General features: G+C 40.3%; 2 protein-coding genes and 1 non-coding gene across 4 annotated transcripts; all 3 read right to left on the bottom strand.

The window, feature by feature from the left end:
• Window positions 1-1,797: 1,797 nt before the first annotated feature.
• LOC127368228 (ribonucleoside-diphosphate reductase subunit M2) lies at window positions 1,798-7,146 on the bottom strand. Of its 2 annotated transcripts, XM_051408814.1 has the most exons (11): window positions 7,008-7,146; window positions 6,023-6,126; window positions 5,714-5,782; window positions 4,690-4,839; window positions 4,421-4,537; window positions 4,059-4,192; window positions 3,725-3,819; window positions 3,502-3,635; window positions 3,220-3,324; window positions 3,012-3,125; window positions 1,798-2,408 (listed from the first exon to the last, which is right to left on the bottom strand). In XM_051408814.1, the coding sequence occupies exons 2-11, from the start codon at window positions 6,110-6,112 to the stop codon at window positions 2,256-2,258; spliced, it is 1,161 nt and encodes a 386-aa protein (XP_051264774.1). In that variant the 5' UTR covers window positions 6,113-6,126; window positions 7,008-7,146; the 3' UTR covers window positions 1,798-2,255. The 2 variants fall into 2 exon arrangements, with proteins under 2 accessions (XP_051264774.1, XP_051264773.1); XM_051408813.1 differs by lacking the exon at window positions 7,008-7,146 and having other exon boundaries at window positions 6,023-6,240.
• LOC127368957 (small nucleolar RNA SNORD94) lies at window positions 2,797-2,934 on the bottom strand. The gene has a single exon (XR_007885974.1). It is a non-coding gene; the product is annotated as a small nucleolar RNA SNORD94 (small nucleolar RNA).
• A 747-nt stretch (window positions 7,147-7,893) lies between the features above and the next one.
• zdhhc14 (zinc finger DHHC-type palmitoyltransferase 14) lies at window positions 7,894-26,378 on the bottom strand. The gene is made up of 9 exons (XM_051408809.1): window positions 25,858-26,378; window positions 22,492-22,652; window positions 19,728-19,871; window positions 18,293-18,430; window positions 15,336-15,384; window positions 14,459-14,561; window positions 14,236-14,345; window positions 12,091-12,199; window positions 7,894-11,640 (listed from the first exon to the last, which is right to left on the bottom strand). The coding sequence occupies exons 1-9, from the start codon at window positions 26,139-26,141 to the stop codon at window positions 11,203-11,205; spliced, it is 1,536 nt and encodes a 511-aa protein (XP_051264769.1). The 5' UTR covers window positions 26,142-26,378; the 3' UTR covers window positions 7,894-11,202.
• Window positions 26,379-26,921: the final 543 nt, after the last annotated feature.

Below are 26,921 nucleotides of genomic sequence, written 5' to 3'. Positions count from 1 at the left end.
CATTATTAACTTTACACTAATATAAACTCATCATTAACTTTAAACTAATATAAACTCATCATTAACTTTACACTAATATAAACTCATTAACTTTACACTAATATAAACTCATCATTAACTTTACACTAATATAAACTCATTATTAACTTTACACTAATATAAACTCATCATTAACTTTACACTAATATAAACTCATTAACTTTACACTAATATAAACTCATTAACTTTACACTAATATAGACTCATTAACTTTACACTAATATAAACTCATTAACTTTACACTAATATTAAAAACTCTGGAGAAAGTAGTCGCCAAAGAGTTGTGTGACTTTCTACATAACAATAGTTTATTTGAGGATTTTCAGTCAGGATTTAGAGTTCATCATAGCACAGAGACAGCTCTGGTTAAAGTTAATAATGACCTTCTGACTGCTTCTGACAATGGACTTGTCTCTGTACTTGTATTATTAGATCTTAGTGCTGCATTTGACACCATTGACCATGATATTCTTTTACAGAGACTTGAGCATCAAATTGGCATTAAAGGAGCCGCACTAAGCTGGTTTAAGTCATACTTATCAGATCGCTCGCAGTTTGTACATGTTAACGATGAATCTTCAATAAATACTACAGTTAGTCATGGAGTTCCACAAGGTTCTGTACTTGGACCAATACTATTTACTTTATATATGCTCCCTTTAGGCAACATTATTAGGAATCACTCCATTAACTTTCACTGTTATGCAGATGATACGCAGTTATATCTATCAATCAAACCCAATGAAATTAATCAATTATCTAAATTACAAACATGTCTTAAGGACATAAAATCCTGGATGAGCTGCAATTTTCTGATGTTAATGTTCAGAAAAAAACGAAATTCTTGTTCTTGGCCCCAAAAACCTTAGAGACTCACTGTCTAAAGATATAGTCACTCTAGATGGCATTAACTTGGCCTCTAGCACCACTGTCAGGAATCTTGGAGTTATCTTTGATCAGGATTTGTCATTTAACTCCCACATAAAGCAAACCTCTAGGACTGCCTTCTTTCATTTACGTAATATTAGAAAAATTAGACACATACTATCACAGACAGATGCAGAAAAACTAATCCATGCATTTGTTACTTCTAGGCTGGATTACTGCAACTCTTTATTATCAGGTTGCCCCAATAAGTCCATTAAAACGCTCCAATTAATTCAGAACGCTGCAGCACGAGTACTGACAGGAACTAGAAAAAGAGATCACATCTCTCCTGTACTAGCTTCTCTGCACTGGCTCCCTGTAAAATGTAGAATTGAATTTAAAATCCTCCTCCTCACCTATAAAGCTCTTCATGGTCAGGCCCCCTTCCCTTAGTTATCTCTAAAGGCCAGACTCATAGGGGATTCCATGTGCACTGGTCCTCTCTTCCTCTCTCTTTCTGCACTCATTTATGTCCCATTGTTACTTACCCCACTACTTCCTAGGTTTCTGCCTTTCTCAACAGGCAGTTCTTTCCTTGCCATTTTCTCCTTTTTCCCCTCCCCCCCCCACTTGTTTGTAGAAAAGACCCCCCCCCCATAAACTGGGGGTTTTTTTTTTGTTTTTTTCCTTTTTTTAAGGAGGTTTTCCCTTCCCTTGTCGCCAAGGTCTTGCTCATGGTGGTACTGTTGGGTCTCTGTAAATAATGTTATAAGGAGTTCGGTCTAGACCTGCTCTATTTGAAAAGTGTCCTGAGATAACTTCTGTTATTTGTGAGGTACAAATAAAATTGAATTAATATAAACTCAGCATTAACTTCACACTAATATAAACTTTTGTTTTACAAATAATTTTATTACAAAAAAACCTCTAAACTGTACAAAAAACACAGAATGACCAAAAAGACCTCAGTAGGTTGTATAAAACATACTAATATAGCAGATTTTTAAAACAAACTCTATAAAGTTAGTTTACAGAAACAAACATAAAACCAGGTTCTGATCCAGGTCATCTGTTAACTGCTGACTTTAACCGTTCGTAGCAGTTGGTGAGACGTCTGGTCCGAGGTCAGATCCCTGCAGTGCTCTCACTAGCTGAACCCTGATTGGCTGAAGAGCTCATTAATGACACCAACCAGCAGTCAGTTGACCAGCCACCGTCCTGAGATACTTAAAAACCGTCTCTATGGCGTCTCCACCGGTAGATTCATTCAATGTAAACGTCCACCAGCGTGGAGTCAAAGCACCGAGTCCTTAGTGTGACACTGAGCGCGGGTCGGTCCGGGTCAGTCCTCAGAAGTCTGCGTCCAGCCTGAAGGTGTTGTCTGTGGCTCCGGACATGACGCCCATCCTCTGGTACTCGCCGACCCGCTTCTCAAAGAAGTTGGTCTTTCCCTCCAGAGAGATGTTCTCCATGAAGTCGAAGGGGTTCTCCACCCGGTAGATCTATAGAGACACAGCAGAGGTCAGTTCCTCATATCTAGAGCACTAACAGCCACAGCAGAGGTCAGTTCCTCATATCTAGAGCACTAACAGACACAGCAGAGGTCAGTTCCTCATATCTAGAGCACTAACAGCCACAGCAGAGGTCAGTTCCTCATATCTAGAGCACTAACAGCCACAGCAGAGGTCAGTTCCTCATATCTAGAGCACTAACAGACAGCAGAGGTCACATCCCTCTAGGCAAACAGACCCCATTAAGGAGGTTCTGGTTCTGACAGTAATTCCTCTTTAAGCTACTTTAATCTGCACTAGAGACGTTCTGCAGGATGAGAACTGGAGATGGAAGAACAGATATTCAGATAGGACCGGTTCTGGTTCTGGATCAGTCGGGTCTGTTCAGAGTGGCGTCTGTCTCGTGCTGCTGTTGGTCTGTCAGTGAACCACTCGCCCTCCAATCAGACATCAGCAGCAGCACTCAGCCCCCATCACTGGCTGAGGTCCGTACCCCTGCGCTTCTCATCATCACAGACCCGATCCTCCTCCAACTACCTGCAGCCAGTGGGCCGGCCCTACTGGGAGCTGTGGTTTCACCGGGACCGGGTTTACCTTTGTGAAGCCGAGCTCCAGCATCAGTCTGTCGGCCACAAACTCGATGTACTGTTTCATCAGCCCGCAGTTCATCCCGATCAGCTTCACCGGCAGAGCCTCCGTCAGGAACTCCTGGACACACAAACGGGGAACCATTAAAACCATTAAGACCAGTAAAACCATCAGAACCAGTAAAACCAGGATCTGCATCAGGTTGAGGACCGACCTGCTCGATCTCCACGGCGTTCTTGATGATGTTGGTGACGGTTTCTGACGACGGCTTGTTCACCAGGTGTTTGAACATCAGACAGGCAAAGTCACAGTGCAGACCCTGAAACCAGTAACACACACACAGTTACACCCTGAAACCAGTAACACACACACACACTGTTACACCCTGAAACCAGTAACACACACACACACACACACACACACACCGTTACACCCTGAAACCAGTAACACACACACTCTAAATATTGATCAGATGCTCCGATCGATAATCAATCACCTCGTCTCTGCTGATCAGCTCGTTGGAGAAGGTCAGTCCGGGCATCAGGCCTCTCTTCTTCAGCCAGAAGATCGCAGCGAAGGAACCAGAGAAGAAGATTCCCTCCACGGCGGCGAAGGCCACCACGCGCTCACCTGGAGGAACCACAGAGTCACGATCAATACCCGATAGAAGATCAATACCAAACCCCATCGATCGGGAACATCACGGCGAGCAGTTTTACCGTAGTTGGCGTTCTTGTTTCCGATCCAGTTGATCGCCCAGTCGGCCTTCTTCTTCACACACGGCAGAGTCTCGATGGCGTTGAACAGGTATTCCCTGTGGGTCAGTAAAGGCAGCGTCAGAGACCAGCACAGACCAGCAGGGTCCAGTACAGACCTGCAGGGTCCAGCACAGACCTGCAGGGTCCGGCAAGAAAAAGGGTCCAGCACAGACCAGAAGGGTCCAGCACAGACCAGCAGGGTCCAGCACAGACCAGCAGGGTCCAGCACAGACCAGAAGGGTCCAGCACAGACCAGAAGGGTCCAGCACAGACCAGAACCAGAGCGCTGTCTCACCTCTCTTTGGGCTCCCTGATGTAGGTGTTGATGAGGAGGCTGTACATCTCTGAGTGGATGTTCTCCATGGCGATCTGGAAACCATAGAAACACCTGGCCTCCGTCACCTGCACTTCCTGGGAGAAGCGCTCCACCTGGTGGTCAAACGGAGAACAAAGGTGAGACAACCAATAAAGATCATTGATCTGAAACAGAATATTCTGAGTTTTACAGATTATTTGATTAAAGTTTGTCTTCTTGTTCCGACAGTCGGAGAGAAACTGTGGAAACATCAGACGCATTATTCCTCCTGTTTCTGCCTCGCTGCGTTCGAGTGTCTGAGACTAAAACCAGAGAAATAAGAAGCGAGCGCTCTTCCTCACCAGGTTCTCGTTGACGATGCCGTCGCTGGCGGCGAAGAACGCCAACACGTGAGAGATGAAGTACCTCTCCTCGTCCTTCAGAGCCTCCCAGTGCTGCAGGTCCTTGGACAGATCCACCTGAACAAACACGCTCCGTTAACATCTCCTCATCCAACAGCTGCTCGTGTGACGGCGTTCATAAAGAGAGGACGCCACGCCGCCGTGTTCCCGCCCTACCACACATTGCTCTCCACTGACAACCTGAACCACAGACACTGGTCCACACGTACCTCCTCTGCGGTCCAGAAAGACGCCTCGGCCTTCTTGTACATCTGCCAGATGTCGTGGTACTTGATGGGGAAGATGACGAAGCGGCGAGGGTTTTCCTTCAGCAGCGGCTCCTCTTCTTCCTCACCGCTGCTCTTCTTCACAGCTTTGGGCTGAAACACAAACAAACAGCGTCCGTCGACCACGAGCTCAAACACACGTTTTACAACCCGTCTGTGGGTTCGATTGTTAACGGCCGACTTTACTAATAAAGTTTAAATCAGAGCTGAAACGTTCTCCGGTTCCTCGACTGTGAGCTGCTTCTCTTTAATATAATATATAATAATTATAATTTATATCATCACAAACTGAAGATCGGTCAATAAACTAATCCGTAACAACGGCAATACGTTGATTGATCTCCCTGTTCTCAGTTTATTGATCAGTTTGTCAATAAAAGCCCAATGTGACCAAATATATTCAATTTAAAGTCACTGACGACTAAAGAAACACAAAGTATTCACATTATAGAAGATAAAATCAGAAAATGGACTTTTAAAATGTTTATTGATTAATAAAGAGCTGACAATGGACTGATGATCAATAATCATTAGTTGGAGCTCTTTGACTTCAGTCTGCTGCAGTTAAACTATATTAAATATATATTATAATGTGCATGAAGCCAGAGTTAAAGATAAAATGTGTTTAAAGAGTAAAATAATGTCAGAATATGAAGATAACCGATGAGCCGAGCTGTTGTGAGTGAAGAGTATTCAGTTATAATCTTTTACATTCTGGTTGTTCAGGTATTAAGAAGCCTCCAGAATAAAGTAATAAAGCTGTAAATGGAAATCGATTCTCTAATAAACCGGAAGCAGTATCAACAGCTGATCGTCCATGTTGGCGCCTCAACCGACATTTTAGGCGCCACATGACGTCAATAACCGGCACAAACTGCTCGTTATTGACTTTAATATGAACCCAGAACATCTGTCTGCAGCAGCTGTTCAACATCTGGAAGCTTTCAGCAGCTTTGGATCCACTTACCGGAGCATCGTCGAAGATTTTCCGCGCGGTTTTGGACGCCAGGATGCGGGTCGTGTTCAGACTCGGTGGCTGGAAGACAAACGGACACAAACTCCTTCATTTAGTGACCGAAACACGATTTATACCGCGAATTAATGCGTTTATTGTACCGCTCAAACACACTTTATATCTGCAGCTAGCACACTGAACCGGGCAGGAAATGGCTGCCGGCAGTTACAACTTAAAAACAGTGTAATTGTAACTTCAACCGGAGGTTTTACCCGTTAAACGGATCATGACTCGACAGTTTTAAGGTATTTTAGTTCTCACCGTGTTTTCTTTGTCCACAGACATTTTGTTGAGCTCACTGCTGAGTGTGTTTTCATTCTTGACGGAAAGAGGAGAGCGAGCAGAAAGCATCTTGATTCCTTCGACTGAAGAGAAATAAAAAGATAAGTTAATAAATTAAAAGTTGGAGTAAAAAGCAGCAGACAGTGTGAACTAACGAGCGGCGGACACAGACGGAGAGCACAGACTGAAGCGGCTTCTGTTGGCCGCTCGCCTTTTTATTGAAATCTTCGCGCTAGAACGCAGCTGGCCAATAGGAACGCAGCTCGCGGCGGCTCTTTAAACTGACGCAGCGAACGGAGCCAATCAGGGGGCGAGCCGCGCTCACGTGCCACCCGGAGCTCTGCGGGAGATTCAAACGGCTTTGTTCGTGCGGGGTTACAAAACCGCCCGAAACCGCAGTTACACAACGAAATGAGCCTTTATGCAACAACTGTGACAAAGACACGCATTTATTTCACTTTAACAACAGATACACTGAGATTGTACAACTGTTAAATAAAGTTAAAATAACGTTGAAGCCGCTAAAAGTCCAACTGAGTTCCGTATTGAGAAACAACAGCTTGTTAAATGTTTAATTTACTATATTAAAGGTTAAAGTGTAAACAGTTCTCTGTATAGTTACACATCAGCTCAAACATCCTGTTTATAATAAACATAATAACTTTATTTATACTGTTAATTACTGGTTGGTTTCCCGCCGCCGCGCTTTTCTTTGTTCCCTTATATTTGAGGCGTTGTCTCCATAATTTAGCGCCAAAAATGGTTTTAAACATTAAATATTATTCCAGCTGTTTATTTAAAGGTTGTATTTGTGTTATCAGGTTTTATAATCAGAACTTTAATCGATGCTTTTAGATTAAAACGGATCTTTAGGTTCGCGGTTGTCGGTAATTTGTCCTTCGACAGAATAAAAACCGATTTAATAAGATAATTATTGTGTATTTGTGTCGCTGGATTGTTGTACCTGATATTATTAAAGCTTTCAGGCTGTGAAGAAACGTTTCAGCTCCATTTAATCCTCTTTTATGATGTTTTTTATCGGATGTTTTTATCCGATGTTATGAAACGGATTTCTGACCTGACAACTGCTTCCGGGTTGCTGCCGTTCTGATTGGCTGTTTGGGCAGACAACGTCAGAGCCTGTAAACCCACGTCACAGCTAGAGACGCCCCCTAGCGACGGGGATGAACAGCTGCAACAGCTGGTTGTACAAAGGTTGTTAATAGTTTATATTTAGGCAACAATAAAGAGTAAATCATCAATTATTATTGTTTGTAAATATTATATATTATATTACAATAATATAAATATAAAATATACAACATTAGTTTTTATTTGTATCCCTGTATTCTGTATATAATCACAACATAACGTTAGTAAAAAGTAAATGTATGACATTCATGGACCACATTTACACACTTACCTGGTCGTTATCTTTGTTTACACTATGTCTAATATTTTATTGATTTTGCATTATAAGAATATTGATCAGAGATTAGTTTTACTGACATTTTTAGGAACTTTTTATACAATTCTCTGTTTGTTTTGTGCATGTTTTGGATTTTTAACAATCATACAGAATTAATAGGCCTATGTCATTGTTCTGTCAGATCTTTGTTGTTTTAACTTTTTTAATGTTAAAGGTTTATATCTTTAAACACTTTAAAAATAACAATTTCCTTTAGTTTTCTTCCCAGAAATGTATGAATTGCTGAGTTATAGGCCAACTGTATATTTCCTTTAAAAAGTTTTCTTACATTCTTTAAAATCAAGAAGCTTTGGCGACCCCTAGTGGGGGTCGGGACCCTCGGGTTGGGAACCAGTGCTTTAAAACAGAAACAAAGAGACTCTTCCTTTTAAAAAAGTGTGTTTTATTGAAATCCACAGTTGTTAATGTGACAGCTGGAGGTGGAGGAGAAATTCTTGGCACAAAACTACAATCTGTGCACGTTTTTTATTTCATTATAATTAAACTGAATGCAGAGTCGATGTTATCAATAGTCCGATCACCAGGTGTCTCTGAAGCTGATTGGATAATAACATCTGTTACATCATCACCAGAGTGAAGACAACATGAGGATTCACAAAGTCCTGAACCCGTCAACATCTGGACTCCACAGTTCACCTCTTCTGCCTTCAACCCTTAAAGCCGATCTGCAGTTTGATGCCTACATTTCCCAGAAGGCAGCACCCAGGTGAGCATTCCTCACCTGTCATAGAAAAGATCAGATCCAGCGTTTTGTCCCTGCAGCGAGTCAAGAAACCCAACATCGGGCGGGGGGGGCAGATCTCATATTAAATAAATAAAATAAAAAATAAGGCATTTATTGTTTTTAATTGAATCTCACATCGCTGACAGCTGCCACAGAGTTTCCACAATAAATGGCCTACAATTACTAAGTACATTGATTTATTTATATTTATGTCACATTTTTGTCAATACCTCCCAGCTGTACATAACAATAAAACAACCTGGACGCAGGTAAATTTCAACTTTGTTGTTTAATTGATGAACTTTAAGTGTAAAAAATGTAAACATAATGAAACATGAGCACAAGCTGGGTTGTAACCAGGAACTCAGAAATACTGAGGTTATATAACAAATAAAGGCCAAATGTTTATATTTTTATTTTATTATTTTCTTTTCAATGTTACTATCTGTAAACTGTTTACAGTTATTATTATCTTATTATTGTCCCAACATTAAGATCTAAAGGCAGTTTCTCCACAATGCTAAACAACTGGTGGAGAAAAAGTAAAAAATACTGTATATTTATTTATTTAATTAAAGGTAGCAGAGACTCCTGGGGGTCACATATAGATGTTCTAAAAAATATTTGCATTAAATCAACAAATTGTGAAACCAATGACAAACTAAAGCATCTAGAATATGTATCTGACCTTCAAAATAAAAGCACGGAATTAAATCAAGTGATGCAACATTTAACTGTCAGAGCAAATAAATAAAAACTGACATTCCTCATGCTGCACTTACACGCTGGAAACAAGCGAGTCACAGTCTCTTAGCTTAACGTTGCTATTCCTCTCTGATTGTTAAAGCATAAAACACATTTGAGATCTCCATTAGACTTTTAAATAAAGTTTTGTGGGTTTGAACAGCGTTGGAGCTTCAGGTGACTCCACCTGAGTGAAGGCCCAGGTTTGCTCACAGTTATTGTAGCACAGAGCAAAAAGGGGCGGGACTTACGAAGAGTACATTTTTTAGGAGACAGAGTCGTTCATAATTGTTCACTAATTGATTCAATAAAAAAGTTGAGGAGGGGAAATAAAACTATCTGAGCTAAAAAGGTTGCTAAAGGTTATTTAACAAGCTTGTTCGCTCAGTCCTCCTGTCTCTGTAAACCGTTTAAACTCTGGCAGAGAAGCTTCAACAAAACTGGACGATGACACACAGCTAATAACCTACGATAGCTGAGCTTCACTCAAAGGTCAGCTCTGTCAGGAAGGCGTGCTGTTGGACATTCAAAGTAATTGAAATGTGGTTGTTTTAAATTGGGTGTGACTGAGCCTTTAACAAGGTGAACTCCTGCTGAACATCTGGCAGTGTTGCTGATGAACTCGGGTCTGCAGATGTTTCTGGGAAACTCAGTCCTGCTTCGTTTTGTCCTCGAATGAAAACCTGAAGCTTCAGTCAGCTCGTCTGACAATAACAGTCTAAGTTTATCTTCATTCAGTGAGAAACACGTCGCCTCAATCAACCGCTTAATTCGCTTTAATAAAAAGAGTCCTTTTGGTCCCGGTCCGACTGTGGCTGGAGCCGGACCTCCGTTTGGCACCGGAGTAGCTTATTCTGGATAAAATGTTTAGGAAACAGACTTCACCAAAGACCACAGAGGAGTATGAAAAAGGGAGGAACTTAATATGACTTTGGTCCTGCAGATGACGGGCGAAAAGAAATCCGAAAGGTTTTTGATTTTCTCCGATCTTCTGAAGAGCAAACAGAAAGAGAAACAAACACCTGACTGTACTTCCTCACTCGTTTACAGTGTTTGTGTCTTGTTTATTCTGGTCGCTGGCGTCTGCATTTGTTCTATTTTTGTTTAAAACCCTCTGGAGTTTCATCTTCTGAGCATGTTTTATTATTCATGGTAACAACTTTATTTATAGCTCATATAAAGACAAAACTGAGACAAACCAACTGACGACTATTTATATCTGCAGAACATTTGGAAAGAAATTCAAATTCAAACTTTAAATTATTGATTTACAGGCAGATGCAAACAAGTTTAAACCACTTTACATGTAAATAGATTATATTTTAGTTTTAATTGTTTCTACTGTATGTCTATAATAATATTTTAAGTGCTTATCATAAATAAAAAGTAAACTTTTATAGGCGCCTGTGTCATTTTACTTTGTTTAAGTGGAGTGAGGACACAACTTAAAGCTGGACTCCAGAGGGTTTTAAAAAACGACTTAATGTTTGTCGTAAAAAGGGAAATCGCCCGCTTGTCAAATGTAATTCTGGAGTAGTTTGGAGTTTCTGCTTCTTTACTTGAGTATTTCCATTTCAGAGAGCGTTATTGTAAATATTTGCCCTGTGAAACTCGGCTGCAGACTTTGGCGGCCGTCTGCAGGAGGTACCTTCGTTATCTCAGTTAGCGGTCATGATACAGGGATACTTGTCCCGACAGTTTGACCAGGGGAGGGTGTTTGTGTTGCTAGGACAGGAGGTTTGGACCACCACCAACCAGAGAATGGAGCAGAGTGGGGGCCGCTAGCTGCAGAGCTAATGAAGCTAACGGCAGCCACAGTTAACAGAAATTATCGGTTATTTTAGCAACAAGTAAAAAGCTATTTGTCCACCAGGAAACTCCTTAAATCACTGAGAGGATATCAGGTGTTTCAACCTAATTCAGTGCACCATATCTCTATCGTCACTAAGATCAGTGAATAAAGTTAAATGAACTTATTTGGTTTTACAGTGTAGATTACTGAGATAACGGAGGTGCCTCTCGCACATGCTCTCGTCATCAATCAAGTTTCCATCCGAATGTTCGCCGAGTGAAAGTTTTTACCAAATTTCGAGACAATCGTCAGAATAAATTGCTGTTTTTTGACACTGAGGTGGATTAAACGTTGAATGAGGACCTGCAGTCTGAAGCGTCGTTAAAGGAAAGAAATGTGGTCAGTTTGGTTCAGACGGAGCTGAGTTTAACCAGCCCTCTGACAGAGTCCTCGTGCAGAGCGTCCTGACTGGAGGGGTCGTACAGGGCGGTGGGGGTGGGTACGGACAGGTGCGGGTGGAGGTGCAGGTGGGCGGGGCAGGGCAGGGCACCCTGCGGCGTGGTGCAGGGCGTCTCCTCCGGGCTGACGAAGTGGTGGTGGTGGTGAAGGTGGTGATGGTGAAGGTGGTGGTGGCAGTGGGAGTCGGCGGCGGCGTCCCTCAGGGTCAGGACGTCTCCCCCGCACGACGGCAGGGAGGGCTGGGAGGGGGCCAGGTAGGCGCAGGGGCCCCCCAGCGTGGTGGTCTTCCCTGGCAGAGGGGCCAGAACCACTGGGTCACTGTGGAGCAGAGGGGTGGTGGCAACCTGGAGGACAAACTTGGTGCTCTGGATGCATTGATCCTGATCACACTGAGGACAGAACAAAGTGTCACCACCACTGATATTTATATAACAAACTGCCCATATTTTTTAGCCACTACTGTTACTGTTTTTGTTGAATACTCTGGATGAACCCAGAAATTTATTTTCAGATAATTTTAAACTATTATTATTACAATAAAACAGGTTGTAGTTTTTCACATTACACAAAATGTCCTGAAGATAATTAGAATTGATTTATATTTTAGATATAACTAAATATTGTTTCTATAGCAGCAACAGTAAAGTCACTATATAAACTCAATAATATCTCTAATGTCTACAGTGTCAGTTAAATGAATCCCGTATCAGTATCAGTTCTTCCTCGTGTCCTCTCTGATAACATAACCTCTCTTCAGTTTCTCCTCTATGTGCTGCTGCTGATTTATTTAATACATAAAGTGTCAGTATCGATCAGCACTGATGTCATCCTCCACCTACCATGTGACTGCGGAGCTGCGTGGAGGCGTAGCTGCCGCCACCGGTCCCGTTGGTCTGGGAGACGGTCTGCGGCGTGTCAGACTGGATCATCCCTCTCCTGTCAATCAAACTGGGACACAGACACACAGAGAGACGTCAGTTTACAACAAGCCTCAGTAATTACAGTCAATTCACATTCAAACTTTATTGAAATAATGTTCTGATATCAAAAAACTTACATTTAGTTTAGAAATACATGCAGTGTTTAACAGCTGGTTACTGATATAACTTAGTTCTCTGCACTAAAAAAAAAATTAGTTGTTTACTTTTCAGGTGAATTGTAGAGATCAATCAAGATTTATGATGGATTATATTAACATGTAGACTTTAGATTTGCTTAGAAAAATTGTTTTTTTTTTTTGAATTTTGTCAGATATGATGAAACACAACTAATCTGTGATGACTCTGTAACAGCCTCATAAATAACAACATAAGATTTGAGGACTTTGGACCAGATTTGACAAAACCAAAGATAATTTTGTTTCATTTGTTCGGTTTAAAATGAAATTACATTTGGTGAAGAGCATTAGGACCTGTTTAGGACTCGAAACTCTAGGTTTAGGACTTGGGACTTGACTTTGGGAATAAATAACAGACAAAGAGAAGTTACAACCAATCACAAAAGCTGTTCATAAGGACTATTGATATGTTGATTGAAAGCGAGACACCAGCAGGTGGCAGTGTAACGATTTCCTCTACAGCACGGAGATAAACAGGAAGAGAAGATGGCTCGAAAACAAAAAAACAGACAGATTGCCAGTCTCCATATTTTGGAGGCATGTTTATTTGGCCATAGAGTCATGTGACGCCATGTCGTGCCTTTACTATGGCGGTTTCAAAAGTCTGAGAGGGTTTTTATATTCGCATCCTCAGATAATTTCTCACACTTCACTATTCCTTTGCTACTTGACCTAAAAAAAAAAGCCTTTTTATGTGTGTGTGTGCAGATGGATCTCACCACCTGTCATCCCGGGTGTCAGCAGGTGGAAAACAACATGTTAATAAGCTGTCAAACACACACACACACACACACACACACACACACACACACACACACACACACCAGCTGGTGACACTGTAACAAGCAGACTGTGTAATGAATCCGTATCCATATGTTCAGTCCTGAAAAACAAAACATCTCCTCGACCTTCGTCTCTCATCAATCACGCCTTCTTCCTCTGCTGCTGACACATGCTCTTATTTAGAAAATCCAGCTCCCTCATATCCTCCCTCCAGGCAGCTCACTCATCTACCTCCGTCATCGTTCAATCACTCAAGTGTGTTTGTGTTTCTGAGAGTTACTGCCAGCCTCCATCAATCAATCAATCAATAATCAATCAATAATCAAACAAACTTTTCTCTGTTAGTCAGGCCGGGACGCAGCTGGCAGGAAGCAGATCAGTGACACGACCCTGTTTGGACCTCAGGACAAAGAGTCTCAAGTCTCTGGTGGAAATCCACATTACAACATACACATAAACAGTATATGTTCACACTTTTCCCTTTTCGCTCCAACCTCATTTCATTTTTACTCATTTCTGTTCCCATTAACTTATAACAGAGTCTCAGAATCACCACACAGGTTCTGTGGATGGGAACATAAGAGCCGATGAAAGCAGAGAGCTGGAGGCAGATATGATTCTTCTCTGATGAACCGCAGCGATCCAATACGCTGACTTTGATTGTTTTTTGATTAATTTTTGCGGAGCTCGGTTTGTCGGCGGCGAGGGAGAACGGCGATATCGGAGGAGGAGAACAACCCAGCTGAGAGACGAGGAACTGCTCTCTGAGACGGCGAGGAGGAGGAGGGAGAAGACTGTAATTACTTCCAGGAAGGTCTCAACTGAAAACTGTCCTCATTAAACACAGTAACACATCGTCTGCTGACAGGAGGAAGAGGAGGAGGAGGAGGAGGAGGAGGAGTACATATGATGGTAAATATGAGAGAAAAGTCAGAATAGAGCTGTGAGGGAAGTAGATTCTGTTTGTGGCAATTTCAAAATGTTTTACCACATAAAAACTGAGCTAAATGAAATTATCTACATTTATTTGTTAACAGCACATGCTGGTGGGCCTCAGTCAGTATTAGCACCAGAGGTTACTGACCTGGGGGGCAGAGGTCCACACAGAGCAGCACAGCAGTTGGTCAGGATGTTTCCGTAGCTGTAGGGGTTGTAGTTATCCTTCCCTCGCTTGGTGGACCAGGACCCTTTAATCTGGACCAGGACCAGAAACAGAGAGTGTTGGTTCAGTTCATCAGAGCCAATAAATGTAAACCCGGGTCCTCCTGGGTCTCAGGGACCACAGTCGGGCTTCCGTATGTACTCACGTCCTCGTTGGTGGTCTGGTTGGAGCTGATCAGGTAGGTGTGGAACCCCGACAGGCCGACAATCGACCAGACGGAGAAGAAACACACCACCACCTCCAGGACGGTGCAGAGCCGAGTCAAGGGCAAACATTTCGTTCAAAAGGAAGTTCAAAAATAACTCATTTTGAGAAGCCGTCTGTGATATAACTCAGGCTGTGAAGGATTTATGAACAAACCTCTCTGTACAAACCTTCAGAATACAGACAGGAATAAAACTGGAAGGTCTGGAGAATGTAAGAGCTGCTGAAGTTCAGATTTCTGTCTCAGAGTACGAAAAAAACCTAATTTAGAGGAAATTACCTTATTTTAATATTCATTACAGATTAATGGGGTGAAAATTTAAACTAACAGATATTAGCATGAAACCTCCCCAGTTGATTACTCACATTAAGACAATTATTTTTTGTATTACAAGTTTTCTGAAATTGTATGTTTAAATATGCAAATGAGGAATGATGAAATGCTAACGTTTGGTGAAATCTACGGACGTAAACAGACAAAGCGAAATAAAATAATAATAAAATCCCAGAAACTGACCAGTGCACGTGAGACTACGATGTGTACAGATGTTATCTTGTAGCTGAAGTATTAACAAACAGACTAGAAGGAGAAGGGAGACGTGGAGCTGAATGTAAATGTGACTCTCAGAGCGTGTGGCAGAGTTTGACCTTGGCAAAGCATCATGGGACATATTGACCTGTGGTTGGTGACTGCGTCAGAGTCATTGATTTATCAGAAACACATGATATTAACCTACAGAGAGAGAGAGAGAGAGCGGGGGAGTGAACTCATATGCAGCGTCTCTGAGTCCTCCAGTCAGCGGACAGTTAAAGGATATCTGGCCGGACTGTCTTTGAGCGCACTCAGGAAACCCGTCCGGTTGGATCCTGCAGAGAGGAAAAAGACACTTTACTTGTATAGTCCGACTACAGATAGTTTATATTATAGAATTCGTACGGTCAATAAAGTTTACTTTAAGCTTATTAGATTTAACCTAGAATGTCTGTTGTGTGTATTTTAAAACACAAGTGACAAGCCTGTTTTGTACAGATATTTGTGTCGAGGTCAGAAATAGAAATACTCAGAAATCTGAACACTGTAAAAACAAGAATCTCAGGAAAGAAAGAAAAATCCTAGTTTCTGGAAAAATGTTCTTATTTTTTGTCTAAAAAGAAAAATAATCTTGTCAAACATGTTTTGTATTAGAATCTGGTTTTAAGAAACTTTAACTAACTGTGTCTTAATAAGATCTTACAGCTAATATTGAGGTGGATTTAACCAGTAACAACAATGGTTGTATAACATCCCAGCAGAGGAACCAGATTATTGTTATAATTTTCAGAATAAGAGCACTCACACAACTTCTCAGTTTAAGAGAAAGTCGTCTGGTCCCAGTGTTGGAAATGAAGCAGCTGTTTAGTTTTTCAATGTTTTATTAAAAAATTATAAAAATAAGAATGTTTCTGGAGCCTTTATTTAACACAAAGTTAATTTTTTTTTATTATGCTGTTGGAAGAAATTGTGTAACTTGTTTTCACATGTTTAGCATTTTTTCTAGTTTTAAGGCCCATTACAGTCTGTCAGTGGTTAGATTTTTATGCTGACAGTAACTAAGTATTTGTACTTCATTACTTCCCACCTCTGGTCTCGGATCAGAGCTTGAGATCGACAGATTTCTGCTGGAGGAGCAGAAACTCCTCACAACAACACGAGTAAACAGCAGCAGCAACGAGCCTTCAGTAATGAGCTGAAATCGTCTGTACACGCCTCTAAATTTACATCTTGTAGATCAAAGTCACGACACTCTGCTGGATCTTTTTATAGCTCTGCTGCTAAAAACAGACAACAAGCGGTGTAGTGTTGAGAGAAAGACATGGGTTGATCTCAGACAGTCTGCTGGTTGTTAGTGTGAATCTGAAGCAGCCCTTAGGCTCCAGTTTCTGGACTGTTAGGACCTGCAGGGCAGGAAAACAACATCAGCAGCCTCAACGCAGAGAATTAGGTCAACGACGCGTGACGGGAAAGAAGCGCGGAGGCGATTTTAGATCCACAAACTCAACCATCAATCAGCTTTATCCTTACTTCCAGGCAGCTGTGGAGAGATTGAATCCATCCACAGAAAACCTTCGATTACACAGATCACTTCTGTCTGAATTTTAGTGACTTTTCAGGAGAATATTACGTAAAAACAAAGATTACATGATTAACTTTTTACTTAAAAATGTGCAGAGAACATGAAAGAGACTCATATGATGAGTGTGATGAATACTTTGAACGAATTAAACAAAAGGTATGATGTGTATTTTTTGGTTAAATTAAGGATTATCATAAATGTATTGTTATTTTTCACAGCGGAGGTCACGTACTGCGAGTTGAGCTGCTCTCATTGGCTGCTCTTGGTTTGGAAACAATGGTGACTCACCTGCTCACACACAATCTGGTGTTCCAGATAAACAGTAAAATGTGTTTGTGAACAGATTTGAGGAGAAACAGTCAACAACAGAATCTGGATCCATATCTGATCAGCACTGTTTGACAGTTTGATCTGAGTTTGGAGCGTTGAGCTGGACGGACTCACTGAGAATGAGCTGTCAATCACAAGGTAGCCCCGCCCTAAAGCATACCCTGCTTTATGGTCTGTTTTACTCTAAATGGGACCATCAGTTACTAAATGAACATCATGCTGTATGGAAGAAGACTGAAACTAGAGACTGAGACCAACTGTTTACTGTTTACTGGGCGGACTATGGTGGGAAATACACCTCAGATATATCCTGTTAAATAAGGTTGTTTTTTAAAGATCAGATTTCTGAACTAACTCTGTATCTGCATATAAAGACAGACTGCAGGACGTCTGATGGATCAATGTCAGGAAACGGGAACAGACTGCAGCCTCAGCCTCTCTCTGACAGCCTGTCAATCAGGGCAGTGGGCGGGGCCGCGGGGGGTTCGATGCCTTGTCCATTACGCAGATGAGAAGCTGCTGCAGAGCTGCAACATGCTTCAGTAAGGAGAGCCAGCCGGGGTTACCACACACTGAAGGCTCAGAAAATTATACACAGATTGGTTGTAACTTTGTTTTGGAAAGTGTATAAATAAAGTTTAATATTATTAGATTAAATTATAGATCATTATCGCAAGATTATATTATTTTTCTAGGTGTTTCATATGAATTTAAACTAATCATTCATATAAAATAAAATTCTATTTGAAAAACGTATTTTGCTTCACAAAAATCACAAGAAAACTACAAACAATTAACAATTTTAAACAACTGAAATCTCTTTATACTCATGGGAGTCAGTTTCCAACCTTTATTTGTTGTTTGGCTGCGAACAACAAATATATAAAATGATGATATAAACATATCAATATAGTATATATAATATAGTATAGATATAGTATTGAAACTGCTGTTTGCAGTAAGTATGATGTTGGTAATTGAAATACTTTCAGATTATTTTGCTTTCTTATATATATACACTGAATTGTATATTGAATGTCTTTTAGTTTAATTTGTCACTTTTTTTTCCATTTTATGAACTGAATGATGAGTCAATTAATTAAATAACAAACAGCAAAATAACTGATAATTAAAACAGTCACAGAATTAAAATGCGCTGAGTCATCGTGAAGCTGTTGAACATGAGTTTACGGGAAGTTTTCAGATTACTTACGTCAGTAAAAGTATTAATATCACAGAGAAAACACAGAGTGCAACATATAAAGAGATCAATAAGTGATTCACAGTAGAAACAGCGTGTGGAGGAGGTGGTGTCGGGCGGCGTTACTCACTGAGGATGACATGTGTGATGACGAAGGCGAAGATGAAGATGGTGAGGAAGGAGAGCGAGAGGATGAACAAGTAGAAGAAGCGGTAGTTCCTCCGTCCGACGCAGTTGCCCACCCAGGGACAGTGATGGTCGAAACGCTCTGAGGGAGGAAACAATAAAGCTTTTTACTATAAAACTCAAACTGAGATCAAGTAGAATTTTAAAAATAGACTGAAACAGAAGACTTGTGTGTTTAACTGGTTACATTTAATTCTGGTGCGTCTATATGAGCTACAGAAACAAACATCAGAGAGAAGATTGGATATTTCTATATTGTTAATGTACGGTGGCCCAGAGGTGTCAGGCCGAATACAAAAGCCACAACATGAATACAAAAGTCACAACACGGAAGTGAACGGTAACAGATTTTTATTTTTTATTTAAATTTTTTTTTTTTAAACTTTATTTGTGAACGGTAACGTATTGAGCCCCTAAATTTCTCCAAATTATAGAATATAATAATTATTAAATATATTTGCGGAGAAACAGCGTATTCACTTCCGATTTTCAAAATAAAGGTATTAAGATCAGTAAGCTATAATTCAAACCTACATTTAAAATAAAATATGTTACATTAAAGTGTTTCATGCGACCATGATGAATAAAAAACATACTTGATATCAAGCATTTTTACTGCACCAATAAAAGTCCATATTTGTACAACCAACAATGACTGAGAGCTTGATTGACAGCCTGGTGGTAGCAACTGCAGTGAGTGAGTGAGTGTTATGAATCAACACATGGCTCATTTGGATATTAAAATTAGCCATGTGTTGATAGGTCACATGTAACCAATGAAATTACTTATTTTGACACACATTTTTACACATTTAAACTAAGGAGGTAATGTGTCAAAAGGCGACCTTTTTAGTTATTTTCTCAAAAGGAGGACAAATGAGTGTCCGGCTTAAGGCTGTGCCTGTATCTCGTGATATATCCCTTTATGGGCTTCATACGTTACCGTTCACAAATAAAGCTTAAAAAAATAAAAAGAATAAAAATAAAATAAAATCTGTTACCGTTCACTTCCGTTGTGGCTTTTGTGTTTGGCCTGACACCTCTGGGCCACCGTATTATTGCCACAGGGTTCAATTTCCATTGAAATGACTGAAATGATGCATGAAATGTCCACATATGTACTCGACATAGCATAAAATATAAAAACATAGATACCTCATTGGTCGATGCTGTATGCCACTGCTATATGTCTGTGCGGTCGCCATATTGGGCAGGTGAAAATCTGCTAGTTAACAATACTGACAGATGCTGACTTCACTACAAAATCAACTTAATTCTGAAGGTTTGTTATAAACATGAGACATTAAACCTGTTACTGGTTACTTGTAGGAATTAATTCAATAACTGGGGTCGGATCCAATCAGTGTAACCCTACTGACCGACACAGTTGTCACACAGGCTGCAGTGTGATGCCCGAGGAGGTCTGAAGATCTTGCAGGTGAAGCAGTACTTCAGTTTGACCGTCTGTCCGTTGATCAGAACCTCTTTGGTTCGAGGCGGAGGTCTGGAGCAGCCCGTCGAGTCTGAAAACACACAACACAAACAAAACAACAACAACAACAGTTCAAGTAGCTGTATCAGCGGTGTCTCCTATAAGTTCTATGCAGATGATATTCAACTATACGTCTCAAAATGTAGAAAGAGTTTTAAATAAACTATATATAAAACTGAATGGCAGATAATTTCCAAAACCAGAAGTTCCTTTTTCTGCTCTACCCAGTCTTGTCACTAAGGTTTTAAAGTCTTGGTTAAATCCTCCTGGTGAGGTGTCCAACCTGTCATGTGATTTTATGTTAGAAGATGCCTTAGGGTAACTTTCCTGGATCCGTCTTGTTTGTTTTGTCTTGTTACCTTTTACGTTGTTTTTGTCATGTAATGCATAATATGCACTGGTCTTGGTGTTGGGAAGGCAAACAATGCAAACACATAATTAACAAGCCTGTTTTAAAACTGCAAGAAGTGGAAAGTACAAATATTTTTATGAAATTTATGGGGCAAAATATAGTAAAGTGTTTGTACTTTACTTCCTACCTCTGCATGCTATACATTAGCATATACTATCTGAACACATCCTATCATGTTAACTTTCCAACTCAGTATATGCTACATACTAACCAGCTGATTAGAAATTCAAAGCACAAAGCAGAGCTAATGAAACTTGACTTAAATCTGAATGTGCAGAGCTGACCTTGACAATTAGATTATGTTATTGACTACCTCATTACCATGGCCTTTTATGATAATGCAAATACGCTAATATGCTCAACAAGGCATAGATAAACTTTGGACTGATAAAAGCTGAACTAGAGAGTCTGAGATGTCCTAAAATGGCCACCATACAGACAATAAACCCTTTGATTTTGGTAATAATAAGACTTTTCCGGCGCCACCTTCAGGACAAACTTTATCTGTATTTATAAGATCCGGAGGAGGCTGTTCTGGCTGTGGAGTTTAAGTCTTTTCCCTGGAGGTCAGATCACTTTCGACAATCAGGATCATAAAATCCTCGACAGCCCTGCAGAGAACGTCTCTGCTCAGTGAGATAAACTGCAGTCTGTAAATTTCATGCAGCTTCTCAGCTGACAGGATTTACAGCTGCAAAGCCTCCTGGGAAGAAACATGATGTTCACCTGCCTCATGATAGCTGCATGATAAATCACACGTACAGCACGAAGAAACTTTCTTTTCTTTGTTAGTTTTCTCCTAAAAACATCGTTGCAGAGTCTGATACTGACTTTTCTTTGGCTGATATCCAAAAATGATGATAACAAAATATCCCCAAATATTTCCCAAACAACCAAAACCAAAACTAGGAGCTAAAAGAGGCTAAAAAGCTTCACAGAGAGAAACTTTAACATTAACATTTCATCTATTGTTAATGTATTACAGCTTTAATGTCTAATTTCTTAAATGTTGGGTGATTTTGTCTTTGTGTTTTGTTTGTCAGACAGGAAGTGAGGATGTTGTTTCAAGCTGTGCGTCACAGAATAAATTCCTGAAAACAAAAAAAACAGTGAAAAAAAAAAGCTGTCCCCTATTTCCATCCATCCTCTAAATGTCCCTCAATGCAGCTGGAGTGTGTTTAACATCCAGCTTCTTCGCCCATATTTGGTCGTCCTCCTAGCTCCCGGCTCTGTTTGTGATTGGCGGCTCAGTCCGCTCTGCAGATTCTGCATCCGCATTGAAAAGATATAAATAAATAAATAAGCAAACAAGAAAAAACATAATAAGAGGTTTCTGAAAATAGATCACAGATCTTCGACGCTGACGTTCAGTTTCTGTGGAAACGACTGATATTCGCCGAGACGCGTTTCTGACAGCGAAGGTCTAAAGCTGAAGAGATGACATGTGACTGAACGCACACTGACTCGAGGAGGTGGTGACTGACTTCCTGTAATGACTCAGTATCATTAGTGAGCAGATTATTCTGCAGCAGTTTCTTACAAAGAACAAAACCTCCACAAGACATGAAACAGAGAGAAGTGATCAGATCTCCATCAACTCCCTCAAAAACGTTTTATTCTCCAGTGCTTGAATCCTCCTGATGTGGTTGATTGTTTTATTTATGTGTATATAACATGAACAGATTTTTTCTTAATGTCAGTATTTGTTTTTAATGGTGTTTCTCTTTTATTTAATTTAATTTAATTTATTTAATTATGGTTTTCTCTATGTGCTCTGGTCTGTGCAGCACTTTGGTCAACAAGGGTTGTTTTTAAATGTGCTTTATAAATACATTTATTTTGATTAAATGTGTTGAGAACAAGTCTGGACCAAAGTTATTAAGGTTATTATAGCTACAATTAAAAACTAAAACTAAACATTTTAGTTAATTGAAATAAGAATAAAAACTATTCTCATTTTTATTTAATCTTTATTTGACCAGGAAGTCCCTTGAGAATAAAACAATGCTGTTTCCTTATAAAACTAAGATTTTTTTTTTTAATTATACAGGAAATTTCTTTAGTTTTAGTCAGTTTGGTCAAACAATAAATAAAAAAAATAAAAACAAAAACAAACAACCATCCATATTATTGTGTTTAAAAAACTAAACATTTTTAAAAATTAAAAACAAAGAAACAAATGCGTAACTTTAAATGTAAATATAAAACAGTATGTGTGTGCGTGCGTATCCATGGTTACCAATTTGCCTCTCCAGGTCTGCGGCCTCGTCCGGCGTGGCTCGCGGCAGAACACCGGGGTCGGTGAAACTCGCCCTGAACAGCATCCCCATCACGAAGATGAAGAGGATGCCGCCGATTGCCGGGATGGCCGGAGTCAGGTTGGACGCCAGGAAGGGACAGCTGCCGACCGAAGGACGGAGCAGACAATCAGAGTTCAACAAATACACCAAAACAACAAAGTTTCACCTCCGAGAAACTTCTTCACATTATAACATTTTATATAATACGAATTAAATATGTCTGAGACGGATATTTAACCATTTGGTTTGTCTTTTCTGTGGAGTCAGATGTGTTAACGTACGTATGAAGATGTATTTCTTTCTCCTGTCATCTGATTAAAAGTTGGATTCTGGTTTAAACTGACAAACACTGCGTCGCCTGACAGTTTTAATGTTATGAACGTTTGAGATGATTTTATTGGTTTAAAAGGTTTTAAAAAAGGTTTATTTGAGTCTGAGAGGTGGAATAATTGTTAGTTTTTCCCCATAAAAAATAAATAAAAATCACCACAGCAGTTAAACCTTAAAACATGTGGCAAATTGAATTTAAGGTTTTACCTACCCCCCCCCCCCCATCTCCTGCTGTTACCGTAGTGACACGAGCTGCAGGAAGTGGTTACCGTGGAAACGGGAAACACCGGGGTTGCTGTGTTTTGGAAGTTGCAGTGAGGAATGTGGGAGGAAGAAAATAAAATAAACCCTCCAGACGTCTCTCTGAGAATCTGTTGTGAGCCTATTTTTATATTTAAAGACAAGTTTCAACATAGAAAAACACAACCAGTGGATTCCTCCGTGTTTTATTGTTGTTGTTTGTGAATCTTTGGGTTTTTGTTTATTTAAACGTACGACAAGGAATTTTAAACTGGTTATGAAACAGTCTCAATGTAACACTGATGCCTCTGTGTGACCTACATAAACAAACACGACCATCAGAGAGAAGATATTTCTATACAGTTATTATTAATGTGCCACCAGGTCGGTTTCCCCTTGAAATCAATGATGGTAGAAACACTTCTGTCCACAGGGGGCGCCAGAATCAACACAAAATTAAACAATTTGTAATGTTTGCCACTCTGTCTCTCACATCAAAACATTAACAAAAAACGAAGAAAATAATCAACCTTCTAAATAAATCTGAGGTTTATAAACTAAACAAACGAAGAGATTAGATACTAATACTGACTAGATAAAATATCAAATTAATTTCCTCTAAAGAAATCTAATATATTAAAATAAATACTACATAAAATAACTCATAAATAGCTTCTACAGACTAATTATTATACTGTTATATTGCAGTAAACTGAATGTGTTTGTGTTTTTGACATTTTAAGACATTTGATTAATATTTTTCACTATTTTCTGACATTTTACAGACTAAACATTTACTTCAAGCTATAATATTTAATGTTTCAGCATTAAAATGTAAAATATCTCCAGATTTAATGTGTTTCACACACCAGCTAAATTAACTTATTTCAAAACAAAACAGCCTTTTTTCCTACTTATCGGTGAAAGATAACAAGCTTAAACTTGTGTTAACCACAGACTTTATTTCAACCATTTAACCAAAAATTAACTGACTTTAAGAAAAAGAAATCAGAGGCGGTGAAATGTGAACTAACTTCCATGTTTTAGGACTTATTCCTGCAGCGCTCTGTAAACCTGATTCTGCACAATTAGCCCCTTAAACAATTATCTAAATCTGTAACGGTTTCAGTGTCTGTGGACCTGAGGGTGGATATAAGTTGTGAGTCAGATGTGGATCAGTGTTGATGTGACACTCGAGGGGTAAATTAAGCTCTGACGAAGCTCCTGAGGCTGTTTTTGGCTGAAACCTTCTACCTGCTCTGCACTCACGTCCTCCGTCGTGTGTTTGTTGAGAGGAAATCCTCCGAGACGAATCAGAGAACTGAAGCAGAAAAAATCTGCAGAAAACAGCCTGAGGTTTGGTAGAAAGATAAAGTCACTGAGGACACAGATCATTTACTCTGTTTTATTTCTGGGAATTTTATTCTAAACAAATCATAATAAAAGGGATTACCTAACACCAGAGCAGTGCTTCACAACGACGGTTTTTGCTTTAAAATGAAACTAAACTGGCTTTTGATCCAGTTTTTCTTCTCAGATTTTTTCATTTAAAGGATTTTTTAGAGGCTTGAAGCATCAAAGAAAACAGAGAAAAGTCATTTAGAACATAATAACAAACAGAAATATTGTTCTTTAATCTTTTCTCATGATTTTAAAATTATAACTTCTCAGAACTAAACCACCATTTTCCAGCATTTCTCCCAATAAAAGAAGTTTGATTTTAAAACCAGAGCTGATGAATCACAACCTGACTGTACATTACTCAGGTGTGATTATAAAGCTAAACACCATGTGTTCAATAATATCTGTTCCATCAGTCACATCTGTGTATAAAAACCTGTTCATATCATTTCTGTATTATAAAATCAATATATTAACTATATATATATTAATAATATATTAATAATATATTGTTAATAATATATTAATATATATATTAATATATTATTTTTATACCACAGCTGACAGTTTTTACCGTGCAGCAGCATCTTATTTATTATTTTACCATAATACAGAAAGAAATTAATTAAATAGCTGACAGTTAATCGATTGATTGATTAACTGTTGTGACTGAGTTTAATGTTCATTAACTGCTGAGGTCAAAGGTCAACTTCCTGTTTTATTTGACTGAAACTGAGTGTGAAGGTTCGTTTTTCTGTATTTGTGGGGTCCGACAACTTTGTGGGGACGTGAATGAGCACAAAGTCAGAGACCCCAGAATGTGTGTGTGTGTGTGTGTGTGTGTGTGTGTGTGTGTGTGTGTGTGTGTGTGTGTGTGTGTGTGTGTGTGTGTGTGTGTGTGTGTGTGTGTGTGTGTGTGTGTGTGTGTCTGTGTGTGTGTGTGTGTGTGTGTGTGTGTGTGTGTGTGTGTGTGTGTGTGTGTGTGTGTGTGTGTGTGTGTGTGTGTGTGTGTCTGTGTGTGTGTGTGTGTGTGTGTGTGTGTGTCTGTGTGTGTGTGTGTGTGTGTCTCTGTGTGTGTCTCTGTGTGTGTGTGTGTGTGTGTGTCTCTCTGTGTGTGTCTGTGTGTGTGTGTGTGTGTGTGTGTGTGTGTGTGTGTGTGTCTGTGTGTGTCTCTGTGTGTGTCTCTCTGTGTGTGTGTGTGTGTGTGTGTCTCTGTGTGTGTGTGTGTGTCTCTCTGTGTGTGTCTGTGTGTGTGTGTGTCTGTGTGTGTGTGTGTGTCTCTGTGTGTGTGTGTGTGTGTGTGTGTGTGTGTGTGTGTGTGTGTGTCCACTCACTCGAAGGTGAAGAAGAGGCCGCTGGTGAGCAGGATGAGGACCAGGGTCAGGTAGAAGACCCCGGTCTGTCTCGCCATCATGATCCTCCCGCCACAGTAGAACCGGTTCCTTCCCGGGAACACCTGCCACTTCCTGCGGGGGGTCCGGCTCCGGTGTCCGGGGCAGGCTGGCTCCGATCCGTCGTTGGGGGCCGCGCAGGAGCCGCTGCTGCTGCGGGTGCAGATCTGGTTGTACTGACCCGGCTGCTGCTGCTGGTCCAGAGCCGCATGGTGGATCTGAGACATGTGTCCTCACAGGTGAGCCCACAGGTGAATAAAGAACTGATAACAGAGCTGTGCGCGCGCTGCTGGTGCGTTCAGTCAGCCCCCCAAAGGAGCCCCCCGGTCAGGGTCTGGTGTCAGGATCCGGAACAGAAGCAGAACCGACATCTTTAATCCAGCCGCTTTTATTTTGTAATATTTCGTAAACAAACACACTCGTGGTCAGACGCACGCGCGCAGGGTCCACAACCCCCCCCCCACCCCCCCAAAGATAAACCCACCACCACAACACCCCCGCCTCGCGCCCCGGCAGCGTCCCTCTCACATAATCCAGCCTCTGTATCCCGGGTGGTGGGTCCGGTTCTGGACGGGGAGCCTGCAGGAGGACCGGGTGTCCGGATCTGGAGACAGCTGTGGAGGATCAGAGGGTCTGTGTCGGTGAGGAAGAGGAGGAGGAGGAGGAGGAGGAGGAGGACGTGAAGAGCATCCTGATCCTCCGCAGAGCTGCTGGAGCTCCGAGACACAGATCTTCCACTGAGAGGAGGAACCACTCCGAGGAGGAAAGACAGGATTTCACATAGAAGAGAGCTGCTTTAGTAACAATAAAACATAAATAAATATAAATAAAACATAAATAAAACATAAATAAATATAAATAAAACATAAATAAAATATAAATAAACATAAATAAAACATAAATAAATATAAATAAACATAAATAAATATAAAAACAGAGACAATATGTTCAATATAACTGTTATTTAAAGAAATGTCATCCGTGTGTTAGTATTTAAATGTATTAAT

This window comes from Dicentrarchus labrax, unplaced genomic scaffold (genome assembly GCF_905237075.1).
Source record: "Dicentrarchus labrax unplaced genomic scaffold, dlabrax2021, whole genome shotgun sequence".
Lineage (NCBI taxonomy): Eukaryota > Metazoa > Chordata > Actinopteri > Moronidae > Dicentrarchus > Dicentrarchus labrax.
The sequence above is the reverse complement of the archived record's forward strand: the minus strand, read 5'-3'. Positions and strand labels throughout refer to the sequence as shown.